Source organism: Rhinopithecus roxellana, chromosome 16, assembly GCF_007565055.1.
Source record: "Rhinopithecus roxellana isolate Shanxi Qingling chromosome 16, ASM756505v1, whole genome shotgun sequence".
NCBI lineage: Eukaryota > Metazoa > Chordata > Mammalia > Primates > Cercopithecidae > Rhinopithecus > Rhinopithecus roxellana.
The window spans coordinates 38,009,529-38,025,366 of record NC_044564.1 but is presented as its reverse complement, the minus strand read 5'-3'; the positions used below and the strand labels follow the sequence as shown (position 1 = coordinate 38,025,366).

Below are 15,838 nucleotides of genomic sequence, written 5' to 3'. Positions count from 1 at the left end.
TGCCAAAAATAACAATGAATACGAAGGAAAAAAAGGGGAGTTAAAGCTTCTGTTTTTTGGCACAGTATCCAGTTAAGTTGTGCTACTGGCTCAGACTCTTCTTGACTGAAGAGCATTCTCTGCCATCTGCAGAACTTTAGAGCAGTAACTACCGAGTATTTGAAAGTCTAATCACCATTAAATCCAAAAAGCAAGTCCCTAGGCAAGACATTTAGAAAGATACATACTCGGTCACTGGTGGTTCCTGAACAAACGGATAGTATGTGGCTGCAGAGCTGGGGAAGACACATGCTTCTGAGGACTCTAACCATGCCACATTGAGCCCGGCAAATCTGGGGACAAATGGTTTGACATCTGCTGATAACTTGATGCCCTGAGGAAACAAATGAGGTTTTGGCTACAAACATTCAGAGATCAAGCAAGTGTAAACAAACAAGAAACCCAAGAGGTGTTCCTAATAGCCCCAGAAATGTTCTCGAGGTTGTTTAAACACTTCTGCCTCGTAAAGACACGCACCTGCTTGCTAACGACTTCTCCCCGATGCTTTTTTTGTTAGAAAAGGTAGTAGTCCACAAACATTAAGACTGAAAAATAAGGACAACCAATTCAAGTGGAAATAAAATTTAACCCAGGTTATAGTTAAGATCACATCTGATAACGTTTCCGCAATTTTAACCTTGGAATAAGGGTGTTTTACCAGAGATTCACTTAGAAATAACAGAACTGTAAAAGGCACACAGTACAACTACTGCAGTCAAATATACACGTGGAATGTTTAACTACAGCACCCAAAACACACTGCAGACGTTTATTTCCATTACATTTTCTTGAAAAAGTTACACAAAAGCATATGCATTTTACTCATGAATCCCTAAGTCTTGCTTTATTGAAATACCAAACCTTGCTTTGCCAGAAAATATTATCACCACGAGCCTTTGAAATTTGAATTCAATAGACTTATTTCTTTAGTTTTTAGTTACTTCGTAAGACATTGACTTTCACCGAGAATTTTATGGGTCTGAAAATAATGCATGCGATCGCCAGGGCGCCTTCTAGTGGTAATGCTGAGTACGCAGACCGGAGAACGACGTTCAGAAAAACGCAGGGTCCTTTAAAACAATCTATCCATTCCCAAGAGCGCGGGAAGCTCGCCAGAGTCCCCCCGCCCCGACTGCGGGGAGCGCGGGGCTGGACCGCAGTCACTGCGCTTGGTGACATCGCACCGCAGAAGCGGCGCTAACTGTGGGCGGGGTCTGCGGCCGCTGACCGCCACCCCAAGGCGGACCCTGGGCGGGGCGCGAAGATCGCGGCCACCCGGTAGGGCGCTCCCGTGCCGTCAACAGCATCCGACCCACGCCCGCTGGACCAGCCCAGTCACCGCCCAACCGAGGCCCCAGTGCGAGGCAGGCCGACGGGCTGAGGCTGCCGAGAGAGTCCCTGTCGGCCTGGCGGCCCTTACCTCGCTTTCGGGCTCCCGCGGCCCCTCCGACGCCATGGCGTGAGGCGCGGAGGAGGCCGCGTCAGGGAGACCAGCAGCCGGCTGTCGGCTAGCCTGACAGACAAAGCGTTTCCGCCCTCGCAGGCGACGCCAGAAGTGCGTCACAGAAAAGCGACAGAGCCTCCCCTTCCTTCCGGCCGGAAGTACGTGGCGGCAGCGGCACTGGACCTGCGCGGGCTGCACGTGGAGGGCTGTGGGGAGCTTGCGGGAATTGTGGATCCCCGAGTCTTCTGGGCTGGGGACTCATCGTAGCTTACGGGAGTCTCAGATCTACCTTTTATTGCTGGGATTTTCGAGATAGTCTCCACCAAGGCAGCAGCGACTAGAAACTGAGAGGCCGTGATTTACTCTTGTCCCCTGGGCCTCAAGAGTCTAGCGTTAGGACGGGATGGGCTAGTCCGGAAAGGCCTCTCGCTGAGGTGACCTTTTAGCAGTCACCTGAAGAGGAGGAAGATTTACTAATAAGGAAACTGAGGAGGCCGCCATTACTCCCACCCCCGCCACTGCCTTTCCCTAAAATTCCCTCAAGATTGGTGACTTACAGGAATTGCATACCCTGTAGATCCTACAAACCTAGAAAGCCTACAAGACTCTATTGGTATCCTAAATTTCCAGAAACGTTAAGTTTGTAAGTAGCCACAGAAAATAATTTAAATCGCCGCTCGGTTTCTTTCGAAAATTAAAAAAAGTGCTAAGACATGGTCAAGAGATAGAATAGTATAATTTTCACGAGGAAAAAACAGTTCTACACAGAGCAAATTCGTTAAATACTGTGAGAAATGTATAAGGTGCAGCAGGGATAGGAGGTTGACCGAAACTACAGGGAAGAATGCAGTGGATTTCAATAGATGGAGGAGGAACTTCCCTCACTCAAAAAGGCTTGGAGGAAAGTGCAAGTGGGTTTAAGGGACAGAAAATGTCAGCAAAATAGGCCATTTGAGGAATGGGGATTAGGTTGAGGCAAATTGTAGGTTTCCTCTGTCCCTTGGACAGACTTTTATTAACTCTACCATTGAATACCAAGTATTTCAAGCAAGTGAGACAGGTGCAGTTCGTTTTTTCAGATTTCTGTCCAGGTCTCAGTTCACTACACAGCTTCTAGCAGAAGTGAACCTTAGGGTCTGGTCCAGCAAGAATTTATGCTGGAAGTTGAGGGGTAGCTGTCACCTTTCTTTCAGCACTATTGGGTCTACCCGAAAGTGTAATGAAGTTTAATTTTGTCATTTCTGTTGGTTACCCGGGACACATCCTGTGGTGGTGGCAGTGAGGTGGGGGAAGTAGATTCTAGGTTGCTGCTAATCACAACCTTCAAAATTCATTGTGCTCATGTGTCAAGACACCCTTTTTTAACCAAGGGACCTGATGTGTGCTGGCTGCTTATTTGTTTCTATAGCATAGCAATTAATTGAACAGCCTATATCTGCATCTAACTCCGAAAACACTTTCCTAGAAGTTAAAAGGCAAAGGTGTTTGACACAGTGTTTTTGAACCTTTAAAAATCTGGTGTTACTTTATAGGAAGCATTATCCCTACCTTGGAAATGTAGACGAGGATAAAAAAGAGGTTTCTCCCAAGACCACTAGTGGCCAGTGACAGTGAAGTAGCCCAGATAGTATTAATTTGGGCTTTCCTGTTCTAGCCAATTCTCTAGGAATTCAAGAGGTAAAATCTACTTTGGCTTTAAACATATCCCTGGTTCTTAATTTCTTCATTAAGTGAATTAAATGGTATCCAGATCATACCACGCTGTTTTAAACTCATTTAACATGATCTTTAAGGTAAGTTAACTTCCTCAGAGCTAAAACTGTAACACTGAAATCAATTTCAATAGTCACAAATTAACTGTAAGAAAATATACCTCAAAAACTTGAAAGTGATAAATGCAACATACAAACTTTATTGAACAAAAGTAACAGGTAAAGTCAAACAGGCACTTAAGAGAAAAACTGACTGGAAGAACTTTTAAACATCTTACAGTAACCTACTTGCAGTTGCATTTAACTGAGCTCTGTTGCTGTGAAGAATACAGCTCATGCACAGGTATGGATGAAAGATTTGTACATTTCTCAAGTATTCACTGAATACTACCTTATATACACAAATACATTAAATTTGAAAAAGATGTGATGATCCCCAGATAAACTTCATTTTTGTTGATCTTTTGGAAGAGGTCGTCTAAAGAGAAGAATATGTGGTTCTGTGGAAAGAAAATGTTTTGAATCATTTTAATATGGTTTTCATATACTCATCAGAAATTCAAAATCATTCTCAAATAAGCCAGAATAAAATAAACTGAGTCCACTATTAACTGGTTTGAGGTATCTAAAATGAATTTTACTTCAAAGTTACTATCTACAGTAAATAGATTAAAAGTAAAAAGATTACCTCTTTATAGGGAAAAACACCTCTTTCAAATCACCTACAGGATCTCATACTAATGCTCATCCCCACAGATTCTGTTTCAATAGGTGGGGCACAGAAATCTACACTTATTCAGTTGCTTTTATATTATCTGGACTGAATTCTAACAGGATTACATATCTCAATCCCAAGAAAGCGATGAGTTCTTTCAGAGTTTTCAATGCAATGTTTTTCTTTAACAGCAGAGTAGAAAGCACAATAGTTTTAGTTCCACCTACTTCAACTTCTATAATATGTCTTCAAATTTTGTTCAAAACATTATAAATGCTGTAAGTTAGATTTACTGATAACCCAAAAATAGAATTTAACCCACATTGTTTTAGTTTTGAAAACTCACAAAGTTTAAGTAGAGTTTACTATTTAATACCCGAACAACTTTTTGTTAATACCACATAATAGCATAAGATACCCATAAGCACATTTGAGTTCATATGCTATTACCTCATTTAAACTTCATGTGGTAGATATCCTTTAAGAGGGCTGAAGAGTGAATCACTTTAAATTAAATCAATTTCCACACAGAAAAGAACACTTGTCTTAGGATATGTTTATGGTAAAATGCTTTGGGATACTGTTAACGATACAGATTTTAAAATATCTTTTTTTAGTTCTTACATTATTTTCCAAGTAGAATAATGTGTTACTTTCACTCCTGTGGTATTTTATTTTACCATAAAATTGGATCTCTCTCCAGGGTCAAGAAATAAGTCATTTAAAAAAACTAACTTATCAGAAGAGTTACTTTGAGATATCAGTTGATGTCAATATTTTTAAAATTTTGACAACCATAACCACCAATATTTCAACAATTACTGCTCTACTATAATATAGCAAAGCTTACCTGGCTCATGAATCATGTAATGAACCCAGCCTAGACTCTGTTGGACACCAAGTCTCCTCCACTCCTCTTCAGACATCAGATGAGTTTTAGGTACTTGTTTGGAAAGTTCTCTGGGTAACATAACATGCCTGTTAAAAGATACAGCCAAGTATTAGTCCAGTGCCTTTTCTACAACTGTCGCTTTATACATGTACCTTTAGCAACTCTGTTGCTTTAATATTGAGAATTACACTCTACTACCTTTAATTCTGATGTGATGGCCTATATTCAAATTAAGGAGCTAAGAGTGCGCAATCCAAAAGCAGAAGGCATTTTCCTTAGGATTCATCTTTTTCTCTTACCAGAGAATGCTTACCAGTTGCCTTAATCTTCTTCAGGAATAGAACCCCAAAATAGAAGTTGAGCATATGATTAACCAGCCTCCAAATCATAAGCCAACAAGATATAAGAAAATGTGTAACTTATTATGAAAAGTTTGCTCAAAGGGAAAGAACATGCTGAACTCTTCTTTTTCTCCTTCTTGTTCAATGTACATGAATACGATCAGGGAGCCAGAGCAGGAGTCTAGGACCACAGAAGCAACAGTAAATTGAGAACTGTAAAGCAACAAGAGGTAAGGGCCCAGCCTACTTCCTGACTGTAGAGCTGTTATCCATGTCCCAGATTTAGTAGACTTTTATGTAAGGAAAAAGTGTAAGTTACAGTTAATTTGGGTTTCCTCTTCCCAACACTAGCTTTGTAGTAACTACCAGTCCTTGTATGGTCCAGAAGTTGCTTTATACTTCAAGTACTGTCTTCAGAATTAAAAACAGAAAACCACTAAGTGCACATACACATTGTGTGCAACCTCACAGTTTTCCAGTTAACTTACTGACCTATATCCAAAACTTACATTGTTCAGTTTCTTAGGCAAGCATGGAATAACCTTCAAAGTTAAACTGTACGAGTTCTCAAAAACAAATCTGTATCATTAAGAGTATCCCAAAGCATTCTGTCAAAGATTTGCCAGACAAATCTCCTTTCCCAAATTGAGTAAGAATTTTTACTCAATTACCATAAAAAGGATTTTATAAGAAGTCACAATTCTCAGCCCCATATTTACCATCTCCAGTAGTAGCAACAGTTTTTTTTTTTTTTTTTTTTGAGACGGAGTCTCGCTCTGCTGCCCAGGCTGGAGTGCTGTGGCCGGATCTCAGCTCACTGCAAGCTCCGCCTCCCGGGTTCACGCCATTCTCCTGCCTCAGCCTCCCGGGTAGCTGGGACTACAGGCGCCCACCACCTCGCCCGGCTAGTTTTTTTGTATTTTTAGTAGAGACGGGGTTTCACCGTGTTAGTTTTATACTGAACCATCCATAACCACCAACCCAAATTTTTAACCAGTGTAAGATATGTCTGTGAGTCAGTTGGATGGGAATGAATGAGGTGCAATCTTGTCACTTTCTGAGACGCAGTAAACTGAACCCCTAACCCATTATAAGCACCCAGCTGTCATCAACTTAAATTTTAGTCTGGTTGGTTAAGTACCAATTTACTTGCAGGGCAAAGTGAGCCTCAGAAAAATTCTATTATGTTGCTAGATTGCCTTAAGGCCACCAAGTCATAGCTTACTACCATAATTTGCAGAGTTTTCACCAATTCCAGTGAACTATATGGTGTTATTTGTAATTCTTACCAGTTATCACCCACATTCTTTAAATGCTGCTTTAACATCTAACTTTTAAGCCTCTACAAATAATCTGTTACCTTATTTCTATCTTCTATATTGTTGATTATTCTCAAAGAGAGATGTAGTGCTTTTGTACCTTTTGTCTTTCAAATTTACAGAGTACATGAATCTACCAACAAGTTATTTAGATAGAAGTTACCACCCTTCTCCATAAACACGGAAACAGGCTCTCCTCCATCAGGGTTTCTTTATAAAGGAAAACTGTTTAAGTAGCATCAAGCCTACATGAGGAGTCTACCTATATTTTGCCACAGAGTTTTCAAACTACACATCAGGAAAATTTTTCCAAAATCTAACGTTTATTTCAGTTGAAGAGCAAAATAGTGCAAGTATTACTAATTTGTAAACCTGCCCAGAGAAACTACCAGTTTTTCTCCTGTGAAAACAGACTTCCATGATGTGGGGGTGGGGGCACCCACTGTTATGCCCTTAGAAACATTAAGACCTTCACGTAAAAGGACTAGGAAATTAAGTTTGCAATTAAGAAAAATCAAAGAAAGATACAGATAACTGCACACTGGGAAAAATATATACTAGCCTTTGAAGTTTACATTGCATGCTGCACCATTACATATTAATACAAACCACCCTAGACTCATGCCTTAGCGGTATATTATCACTAGTTTCCCCTTTAAAATTATCTGTGGAAATTACTGTCCTGTTTCATAAAGGTTAATACCAGCCTTGGCCAATTAATGCCAGCTCTAATTTTTATTGGATTAAAATAAATCACTTCAGATATGTAAACTTTCTTCATTACCACACACAAATCATTTGAGTGTATTAAAACTAAAAAATGGACCTACTGCCATCAGAAAGAAGTCTGAGAAATAGCTTCACTTACTTTCAATATTATGCCCTAAAAGAAACTTGTACCAACTCTTAAATCCTTATCCTAAACACTTGGCACCAGATGTGTTTCAGAATTCTCCAGGTTTTAGTAAGGTTATTACGGTTTACATTGTATTCATTATCGGATATCCTCAATATGGCTCTTGATTAGCATCACATAATTGAACACTGTGCCAGCATATTACACGATTAGAACTGTATAGTTACTACTATAAAGTTAAGACAATCTACTTGAAATTTACCTACAGCCAGAAAAACATGGTATTTTCCTAGCTAGGAATACAAAAGGGTGCAATTATTACTACTCATAGAAATCTTCAGTATTCCTCATGTGAAAACAGACTTCCATGCTACTAGGGAGGGGGAGAAAAAGAGAAACCACCCACTGTTCTGTTCTTTCTTCCTTAAATAGCATTCGTAGAAATCTAACCTACAAGGGCAGCAGACAGAAAACAAGGTCACAATTTGGCCAACGATGGCATGGGCTTTATCTCCCCTAAATCTTGGTAGTATCCCAGAACGTAGCGTTCTAGTCACTACCTAGTAAGAAAAAGGGGTTAACTGGTCTCTGAAGCCACGCCCTAAATGAAGTGTCCCGCACACAAGAAGGACAACAAATTTTAAATGTCCCTACCCGCTTTCCCCCAGTCTAGTTTAATTGGGGGATAGGGACACTTAAAATTTGTCTAATTTTACTGATCGGTTACAGTCGCTACGTTCTGGTACATCGCTTCAGGACTCAAACGCAAAAGTTCCTCGAAGCCCAAAATTTGGCCAGTGTAGACTAGCAGAAAATAATGCCGAAAGTCCACTTAAGTTCTTAATCGGCCTTAAAATGAAACGCCTTTAATAATGCCCTCGATTGTATGACTGCGGCTAATATATAATGGCCCAAATCACCATCCCCAGTAAACATTTTCGAATCCCCATCAAGCTCATTTTCGGGGGGTCGCCCCCAAAGCTTATTCTTATACCACTCACTTCAAAAACAAGAAAAAGAGAAGTGTGTTCCTCTCTGTTAACAGATGAAAATTACCACTCTAAACCACAAACTAGTAAAAGTTGCATCACCCCGTCAGAAACAGGGAAAGTGTGTGACACGGTGCGAACGGAAAAGGACGGCACCAAGCGGGTTTTCCTGGACTGGTTCAAAGAACTGGAACTGAGACCAGTTACTGAACGGCCTAATTACTTCTGCCACGGCCGAGAAAAAAGTGACCGGATGGTCACTCCGCGTGGCCGAGGACCCCGGGACCCCCAAGTTGCGCCGGTTCCTACCCGGGCACCAAACGCGGCCCCGTGGCCGCTCTTCCCTCACCCTCCGCGCACACCGAACAAAGGCCCAATCGGCCGGGCGCGCCAGGCACCCAACCATGGCCGACTACGCGGGGCACCAGGTGGCCGCGACCCCAAACCCCGGCCCTCGCCCTCGGGCTCCGCCCCCCAGACCCTGGGCCCCACCCGACCCTGTTACGCCTTGGTCGCCCCGCCCGCGGGGGCCCCAGCTGAGAGAGCCGACTTGGGGTCTGAGAAAGCCGCCCACCGGTACTCGTAGTGTTCGTCGAAGTACTTGTCCGAGTAGTAGATCTGCTTGTGGGCCATCCTGCTGGCGCGCTGCCCAAAATGAAACGCGAGAGCGCGAAGAGCGGGAGCCGCAGTCCACACGTCCACGTCTAGGCAAAGCAACGACTAGCCAGAGACTAACGACCGCAGTCCCAACGATCTCGATTTGAATCCGACAGCCCGCCGCCGATTGGACAGCAGCGCCGACCAATCGCCTTCTGCGGAACTCGGCCGGCTGCCAGCCTATCGTCGCCCCCGCCTCACGAAGTCCGCTTCGCTGGTCAGCCAATCAGAGATCTGTTGCGAGGTTGCCCGCGGGAAGAAGTGGAGAATAGGTACGGCACGGGGGCGGAAGCGCCCTTGACGGGCAGGGGCGTGGCCAGAGGAGGGCGGAGTCTGGACGTTAAGCGTCGCAGAGCGCGTGCGCAGGAACGTGGAACGTTCCAGGACAAGGAACCGTTGGGGCGGAGGATCTGAGGGTGGAGCGAGGTATCACGGGGTTTGTTGATGACGTATGGGTCGAGGCCGGAAGCGTGGGCCACAGGGCTTTGAGCGGAAGCTGTCGATCTTGCGCGGTGATGGCGCCCCTCGTGACGCCTTGTAGCCCCTCAGGCTCGAGCCAGGGACCTAGGTCCGCTTTGAGAAATAGTAAAAAGCAGAAAGGCTCCGCGTTATGAGAGGGAGGGGGGCTGCGCGGTCGGCTGGGTGAGAGGAGCGTCGGGCGGCCGCATCGTGGCTGTGTCCGGGGCTGCCTTGCGCAGCCGACTGGTCCGCAGCCTCGTGCACTTACTGAGTTTGCGGCCTGGCCGGTGAGGGGCTCTTGGCGCCCCCCAGACGAGTGTGTGGAGAATGGAGCCCGCGGAGCCACGCATAGAGAGAGGGTGGGAGCCGGCTTGGTGGCGGCGCAGTCACTCGGGAGGCCCACGTGGAGTTTCGCTTACGCCCAGGAGTTCCAGATAGGCCTGAGCAACAGAGCTAGACCCCGTCTGTAAAAAGAAAAAAGAAATGGGCCAGAGACTCAGGATGCTTTTTGTAGCCTAACCTAATGTTCAAAACCAGGGCAGACCCAAGCCACGGAAAGCTTGAGGGATTAAAATAACATTCTGCAGCGGCGGCGAATACCAATGCTAATTACTGGATAAGGGGATTTAAAATGATGTTAAACTACTTCTGGTCTTTTAATACTGACCCTAGTTCAAAAACATTTGTTCATATAAAAAAGTTACTGGAAGAAACTTATAGATGTAAGTGGTGGTTATTTTTATGCGATAGAATTAGAAGTGATGTTTTTGGTATTTTTTCACGTTTTCCACAATGAGCAAGTGTCATTTTTTATATTAATTTTTTTTATGCGGAATGCTCCAGCACAATACAGGCTAGTGGGCTCAGGGTGGCTGTGACTAAGTGACAAAGACGGGGTGACTTAGACAAAGTCTCCAGACTAGAGGCTGGAAGTGAGAGGTCCAGGCACCCTTTTCCACTCTGCAGACCAGGGACTTCACCAGGGTTCTGAACAAGTGAGGAGACAGGCCCTCTAAGGACATTTATATTCTCCATGGTGAGGGCCCCATCCTCATGACCATCTAATCTGGATTACCTCCCAAAGGCCCCACCTCCTAACTTCCTAATACAATCACTTGGAGGAAGAGGGTGTTTGGAATTTCCTTTTTTTTTTTTCCCTGGAGACAAGAGTCTCACTCTGTTGCTCAAGCTGGAGTGCAGTGGTGTGATCTGGGCTCACGGCAACCTCCCCCTCCCAGGTTCAAGCCATTCTGCCTCCTCCTCCAGAGCAGCTGGGATTACAGGCCACCGCCACCACACCCAGCTAGTTTTTGTATTTTTAGTAGAAACGAGTTTTCACCATTTTGGCCAGGCTGGTCTTGAACTCCTAACCTCAAGTTATCTGACCACCTTGGCCTCCCAAAGTGCTGGGATTGTCAGAGACAAGTGAACCAGAGCAACTCCATCTTAAACAGGAGCTGGGTAAGATGAGGCTAAAACTTACTGGGCTGCATTCCCAGACAGTTAAGGCATTCTAAGTTACATGATGAAATGGGAGGTCAGCACAAAATATAGGTCATAAAGACCTTGCTGATAAAACAGGTTGCAGTAAAGAAGCGGGCTGAAATGCACCAAAACCAAAATGGCGAAGAGAGTGACCTCTGGTCCTCCTCACTGCTACACTCCCACCAGCGCCATGACAGTTTACAAATGCCACAGCAACGTCAGGAGGTTACCCTATATGGTCCAAAAAGGGGAGGCATGAATAATCCACCCCTTGTTTAGCTTATCATCAAAAAATAACTCTAAAAATGGGCAACCAGCAGCCCTCGGCTGTTCTGTCTATGGTGTAGCCATCCTTTTATTCCTTTACTTTCTTAATAAACTTACTTTCAGTTTGCACTGCGGACTCACCCTGAATTCTTTCTTGCACCAGATCCAAGAATTCTCTCTTGGGATCTGGATCGGACCCCTTTCCTGTAACAGAATTACAGGAGTGAGCCACAGCACCTGGCCTGGAATTTCCACGCACGATTTGGTGAGTAGGAGCAGACACAAACATTCGTTCACACGTGATGGAATCCTTCAGGTCTCAGATTAAGGATTTCATTTTCTGAAAGGCCTTCCTTAATTACCTTCTCTAGAGAAAGTTCCTCAATTTCTCCATTATGCCCTTGCCACCAACTCCAGTTGGCTTCCCTCCCGCTGTTGCAATTGTATGTTTGCTTAGGAGGTGTTTGTCTCCCTATCTGCACTATAAAATACTGGCTGTTAGTGAGCTAAGATTGAGCAGCTACACTCCAGCCTGGGCGACAAAGCAAGACTCCGTCTCAAAACAAAACAAAACAAAACAAAACTCTGTGAAGCTAGTGTAGAGTCCATGTCTCTTTTGTTCACCATGCAGTGCCCAGCACATAGTAGAATCCCTTGCACATAAGCACACAATAAGAAGTAAATTTTAGGCACAGTATAATAACATAAGCGTAATTAGATATAATAATTACTATGATGACAAAAATGTGAATAAACTGTTCAGGAAAATGGACAAGGAAATTACTTTCTGGCAGAACCTGGAGGGAAAAAAAACTTCCTAAGAGATACATTTTTAAGTAAATGTACAGATGCTCCTTAATTTACAATGGGATTACATCCTGACAAGTCAAAAAAAATTGTAAGTTGGACCATTGTAAGTCAAGGACCATCTGTATTGTGAAAATTTCAAACACATGGTATAATATAATCAGCTCCCACGTATAGGTTGTGCATCCTTAATCTGAAAATCCGAAATGCTCCAAAAGTCCAAAACGTTGAACAACACTGACATGAGCTCAAAGGATATGCTCGCTGGAGCACTTCAGATTTCAGATTTTCCAATTAGAGATACTGAACTGGTAAATAAAATGCCAATATTCCAAATTCCAAAAAACCCTGAAACACGTCTGGTCCCAAGTGCTTTGGGTAAGGGATACTCGACTTGTTCCAGTCATTTAGCTTCAGCAGTTTCCATTTGCCAATCATGTTTCATCTGTTCCTTTAACTTTTTTTTTCCTAGAATGTTACTGAAGAGATCTCAGATATGTCAGTTCACTCCTGAATAAAACTTTTCAGTGTATCTCTGTGTTTATGGTGTGCATCTCAGGAAAATTTTTTAAAAAATACTTAACCACATCATTATTACACTTAGAGGTCCTTAATACTCTTTGATAGCTGTTTTAGACTCACATTCCCCTGACTGCCCCACCAGAGCTTTTTACAGTTAGTTTGTTTAACTCTGCTTTCAAACTTGGGCCTACATCTTTCATTTTGTTATTGTCTCTCTCTTTTTTTTTTTTTGAGATGGGGTTTCACTCTTGTTGCCCAGGCTGGAGTGCAATGGCATGATCTCTGCTCACTGCAGTCTCCGCCTCCTGGGTTCAAGCAATTCTCCTGCCTCAGCCTCCCGAGTAGCTGGGATTACAGATGCCCACCACCACATCCAGCTAATTTTGTATTTTTAGCAGAGGCGGGGTTTCTCTGTGTTGGTCAGGCTGGTCTCGAGCTCCCAACCTCAGATGATCTGGGCACCTCAACCTCCCAAGTGCTGGCATTACAGGCGTGAGCCACCGCACCCAGCCACATTTTGTTATTGTCCCTTTTAGTGTTCTTTAAACAACCCCCCGACCTCTACCTACATAGACACCCTCCCCAAACACACCCCTGCCACCTTTTTTAGCATCAGTTCATCAAACCAGGTCGTTTTTGCCTGTGGAACATTCCACATTCTGGATCTGTGTAATTGTTTCCTTGTGGTGCAATTTCCCTGGTTTTTCTATTTCTTGTGTTTGTTACAATCTGGCATTTAGATCTAGGTTAAAACAAAACAAAACAATTTACCAAAAATCTCTAGTAAGTGACAGACTCATATTTGAGCCCAAGCAGTCTGACTCCAGAGTTAGGCCTCTTACCACTATTCTGTTCTGTCTCTTAGAGTTCCACAGGTAGAAAACCAGGAGGGCCAAGCACTTTTCCAGTAGAAGGATTAGCAGTTGTGAAGGCGTGAGGAAGTGTGGTACATACAGAAAATGCAGAGCAGGTTTGGCTTAGAGTGTAAAAGTCATGGAAAGGAAAGTTGTGGGAAGTGAATGTAGGAGGATGAATGTGGTAGACAGGAAAACGGCCCTCAAAGATGTCTGTCTTAGTCAATTTTCTTTTGGTATAAAGGACTACCACAGCCTGGGTAATTTACAAAGAAAAGAAGTTTATTTCTTACCATTTTGGAGGCTGGGAAGTCAAAGATAGAGGGGCCACATCTGGTGAAGGCCTTCTACCACATCATAACATGGTGGAGGGCATCCCATGGAGGGAGGGCAAGGGCCAGCCCGCTCAGGTGTCTCTTCCTCTTCTTATAAAGCCACAGTCCCATCATGGGAGCCCCACCCTGATGACTTTAATCTTAATTACGTCCCAAAGGCCCCACCTCATAAACATATGAATTTGGGGATTACGTTTCCAACACGTGAAATTTGGGGGACACATTCAAACCACAGCAATGTTCATGTCCTAATCTTTGGTATCTGTGAATGTTACCTTACACAGCAAAAGAGACTTTACAAATGTGATGAAATTAAGGATTTTAAGATAGGGAGGTTATCCTGGATTATCAGAGTGGTCAAATATTATCACAAGGGACCTTAGAGGAGGGAGACAGGAGGGTCTGTGAAGGAGCTGGGATGAAAACAGAAGTCAGAGTAATGTGACCACGAGGCAAATGCAGCAGGTGGCTTTTTGAAGCTGGAAAAAAGAAAGAAATAGATTTCTTCCCTAGAGTCTCCAGAGGGAACTCAGTCCTGCTGACATAATTTTAGCCTGGTCATACCTATTTTGGATGTTTGACCTCTGTACCTATGAACTACATGTGACTAATAGATTAGAAACAATATCCCAGTGTGATGGTCACTGCAGCTTTGTAATTGTAGATGCCCTTTCTCATTTTAAGAATTCTTTTGTTCCTAGCTTGCTGATTTTTTATCATAAATAGATACTGTATTTCATCAAATGCTTTAAAGCCTTTTAGTTTTGTAGTTAGTTAAAAGTTATTTTACAACTATGAATATAAGTTGTAAATATAAAAGAGCTGAAAAGATTTTAGTAACTGCAGTCTTAAGGAAAAGTCACATGGAAATGTTATTGAAAACTAAATAGTTGAAATAAAAAATTCAATAAGTAAACTGAATGCGTAGTGGATACAAATGAAGAGCTAATTATTGAACTAGAAGATTATGTTGAATTCCAGCCCCAGAAAGGATTAGGAAGGAATAAAGAGATGGAAAATATGAAGTAAAAAGACATGGAGGCTAGAAGTAGAGGTGACAACTGTCATTAAAGAAGAGTCCCAAAGGGAGAGAAAAAATAAACAGAAGGGAGGAAATACTTGTACAGATAATGGCTGTGAATACCCTAGTTTTAAAGAAAGATAAAATACTTTAGATTGAAAGGGCTTATAGAGTGCTGAACAGTATAGATAAAAAAATATATAACCACAGAAAGATTATTGTGCAATTTAAGAAGATCAAAGACAAAGGAAAATTCAAAAAGCTTTCAGGGAGAAATTGCACATCACCTACAAGGCAGCATGAATAGATTGACAATGGCAATCTCAAAAGCCTCACTGCCTCCAAGAAGAAAATGGGTTACTGTTGAGAATGTATTGGATAAAAGAATAAAAATAAATTCACTACAACAATGCAAAATATATTAAAAATAAAGCAAAGTTTTACTGTTGTCTAAAAAAGCATAGATGTAAATAATGTTACCAATTCAGAAACGAATGTGGCTAGTAGAGAGAGGCTAAGAGGGAACTCGGTGCATGCTAAGGCTTTGCAGTCTGCTGATATCTTTGCAACTGCTGATAAATTTAGGAAGCTGAAAGAGATTAGGAGTCCATTACCAGAACCATTGACTACAGTAGCTTTTTTTCTGTTACCATCTGCAATAGCAAAGTTAGATGCTTCATGTACTGCCTGCCTCCTTGGGGTAAACTGAAATTATTGTAACAAATACTTCCTATCCTAATATGCATGCTCCTTTGCAAAGCAACTTGACTACTCTTTCCATAGATAGGGGAAGTCTATTTCTTCACCCTTAGTCTAGTCTTATGACTTGCTTTGGCCAGGGGAATGTGGCTGAAGTGATGTTATACCACTTCTGAGGCTAGTCCTTAAGAGGCATGTCAGTTTCTACCTTCCCTGTCTTGAAAGGCTGCCTGTGAATGTGATCATCAGCAAGACACATTAGAAGAGAACCAAGTTGCTTGACCATCAGTAGCACCAGCTGCTAAACATGTGCCTACTGTAAGAATTAGAGAAAGGAGAGAAACACGAAGGGTGGCTTGACACTCAGCAGGTTTACTTCAAACCTGGGAGAGACTTTTGACCAAGTTAGGTCAGAAGCCGCACTC

General features: G+C 42.9%; 2 protein-coding genes across 11 annotated transcripts in view; both read right to left on the bottom strand.

Annotated features, from left to right (window-relative positions):
* Window positions 1–1,595, bottom strand: part of SECISBP2 (SECIS binding protein 2) — a 41,594-nt gene extending 39,999 nt beyond the window's left edge. For 6 of the 10 annotated variants that reach the window (XM_010371288.1, XM_010371296.1, XM_010371305.1 and 3 more), the window contains exons 1-2: window positions 1,460–1,592; window positions 228–373 (exon numbers count right to left, since the gene is read on the bottom strand). In XM_010371288.1, coding sequence (XP_010369590.1) covers window positions 228–373; window positions 1,460–1,495 — 182 coding nt within the window. In that variant the 5' untranslated portion in view covers window positions 1,496–1,592. Of the gene's footprint in view, window positions 1–227; window positions 374–516; window positions 585–1,459 lie in introns of all 10 variants that reach the window. The other 4 variants (XM_030919202.1, XM_030919205.1, XM_010371315.2 and 1 more) reach the window with 3 other exon arrangements.
* Window positions 1,596–3,370: 1,775 nt separating this feature from the next.
* CKS2 (CDC28 protein kinase regulatory subunit 2) lies at window positions 3,371–9,062 on the bottom strand. Its single transcript, XM_010371278.2, has 3 exons — window positions 8,882–9,062; window positions 4,761–4,888; window positions 3,371–3,695 (listed from the first exon to the last, which is right to left on the bottom strand). The coding sequence occupies exons 1-3, from the start codon at window positions 8,938–8,940 to the stop codon at window positions 3,643–3,645; spliced, it is 240 nt and encodes a 79-aa protein (XP_010369580.1). The 5' UTR covers window positions 8,941–9,062; the 3' UTR covers window positions 3,371–3,642.
* Between the last annotated feature and the right edge of the window lie 6,776 nt (window positions 9,063–15,838).

What these genes read in the sequence shown, in the direction of transcription:
- CKS2 (XM_010371278.2), bottom strand. Translation starts at nt 8,940, where the DNA reads ATGGCCCACAAGCAGATCTACTACTCGGACAAGTACTTCGACGAACAC. An exon ending in GACGAACACTACGAGTACCG is followed by an intron (nt 4,889 to 8,881) that starts GTGGGCGGCTTT and finishes ATCTTTTAACAG; the next exon opens with GCATGTTATGTTACCCAGAG. An exon ending in TTACATGATTCATGAGCCAG is followed by an intron (nt 3,696 to 4,760) that starts GTAAGCTTTGCT and finishes TTCTTTCCACAG; the next exon opens with AACCACATATTCTTCTCTTT.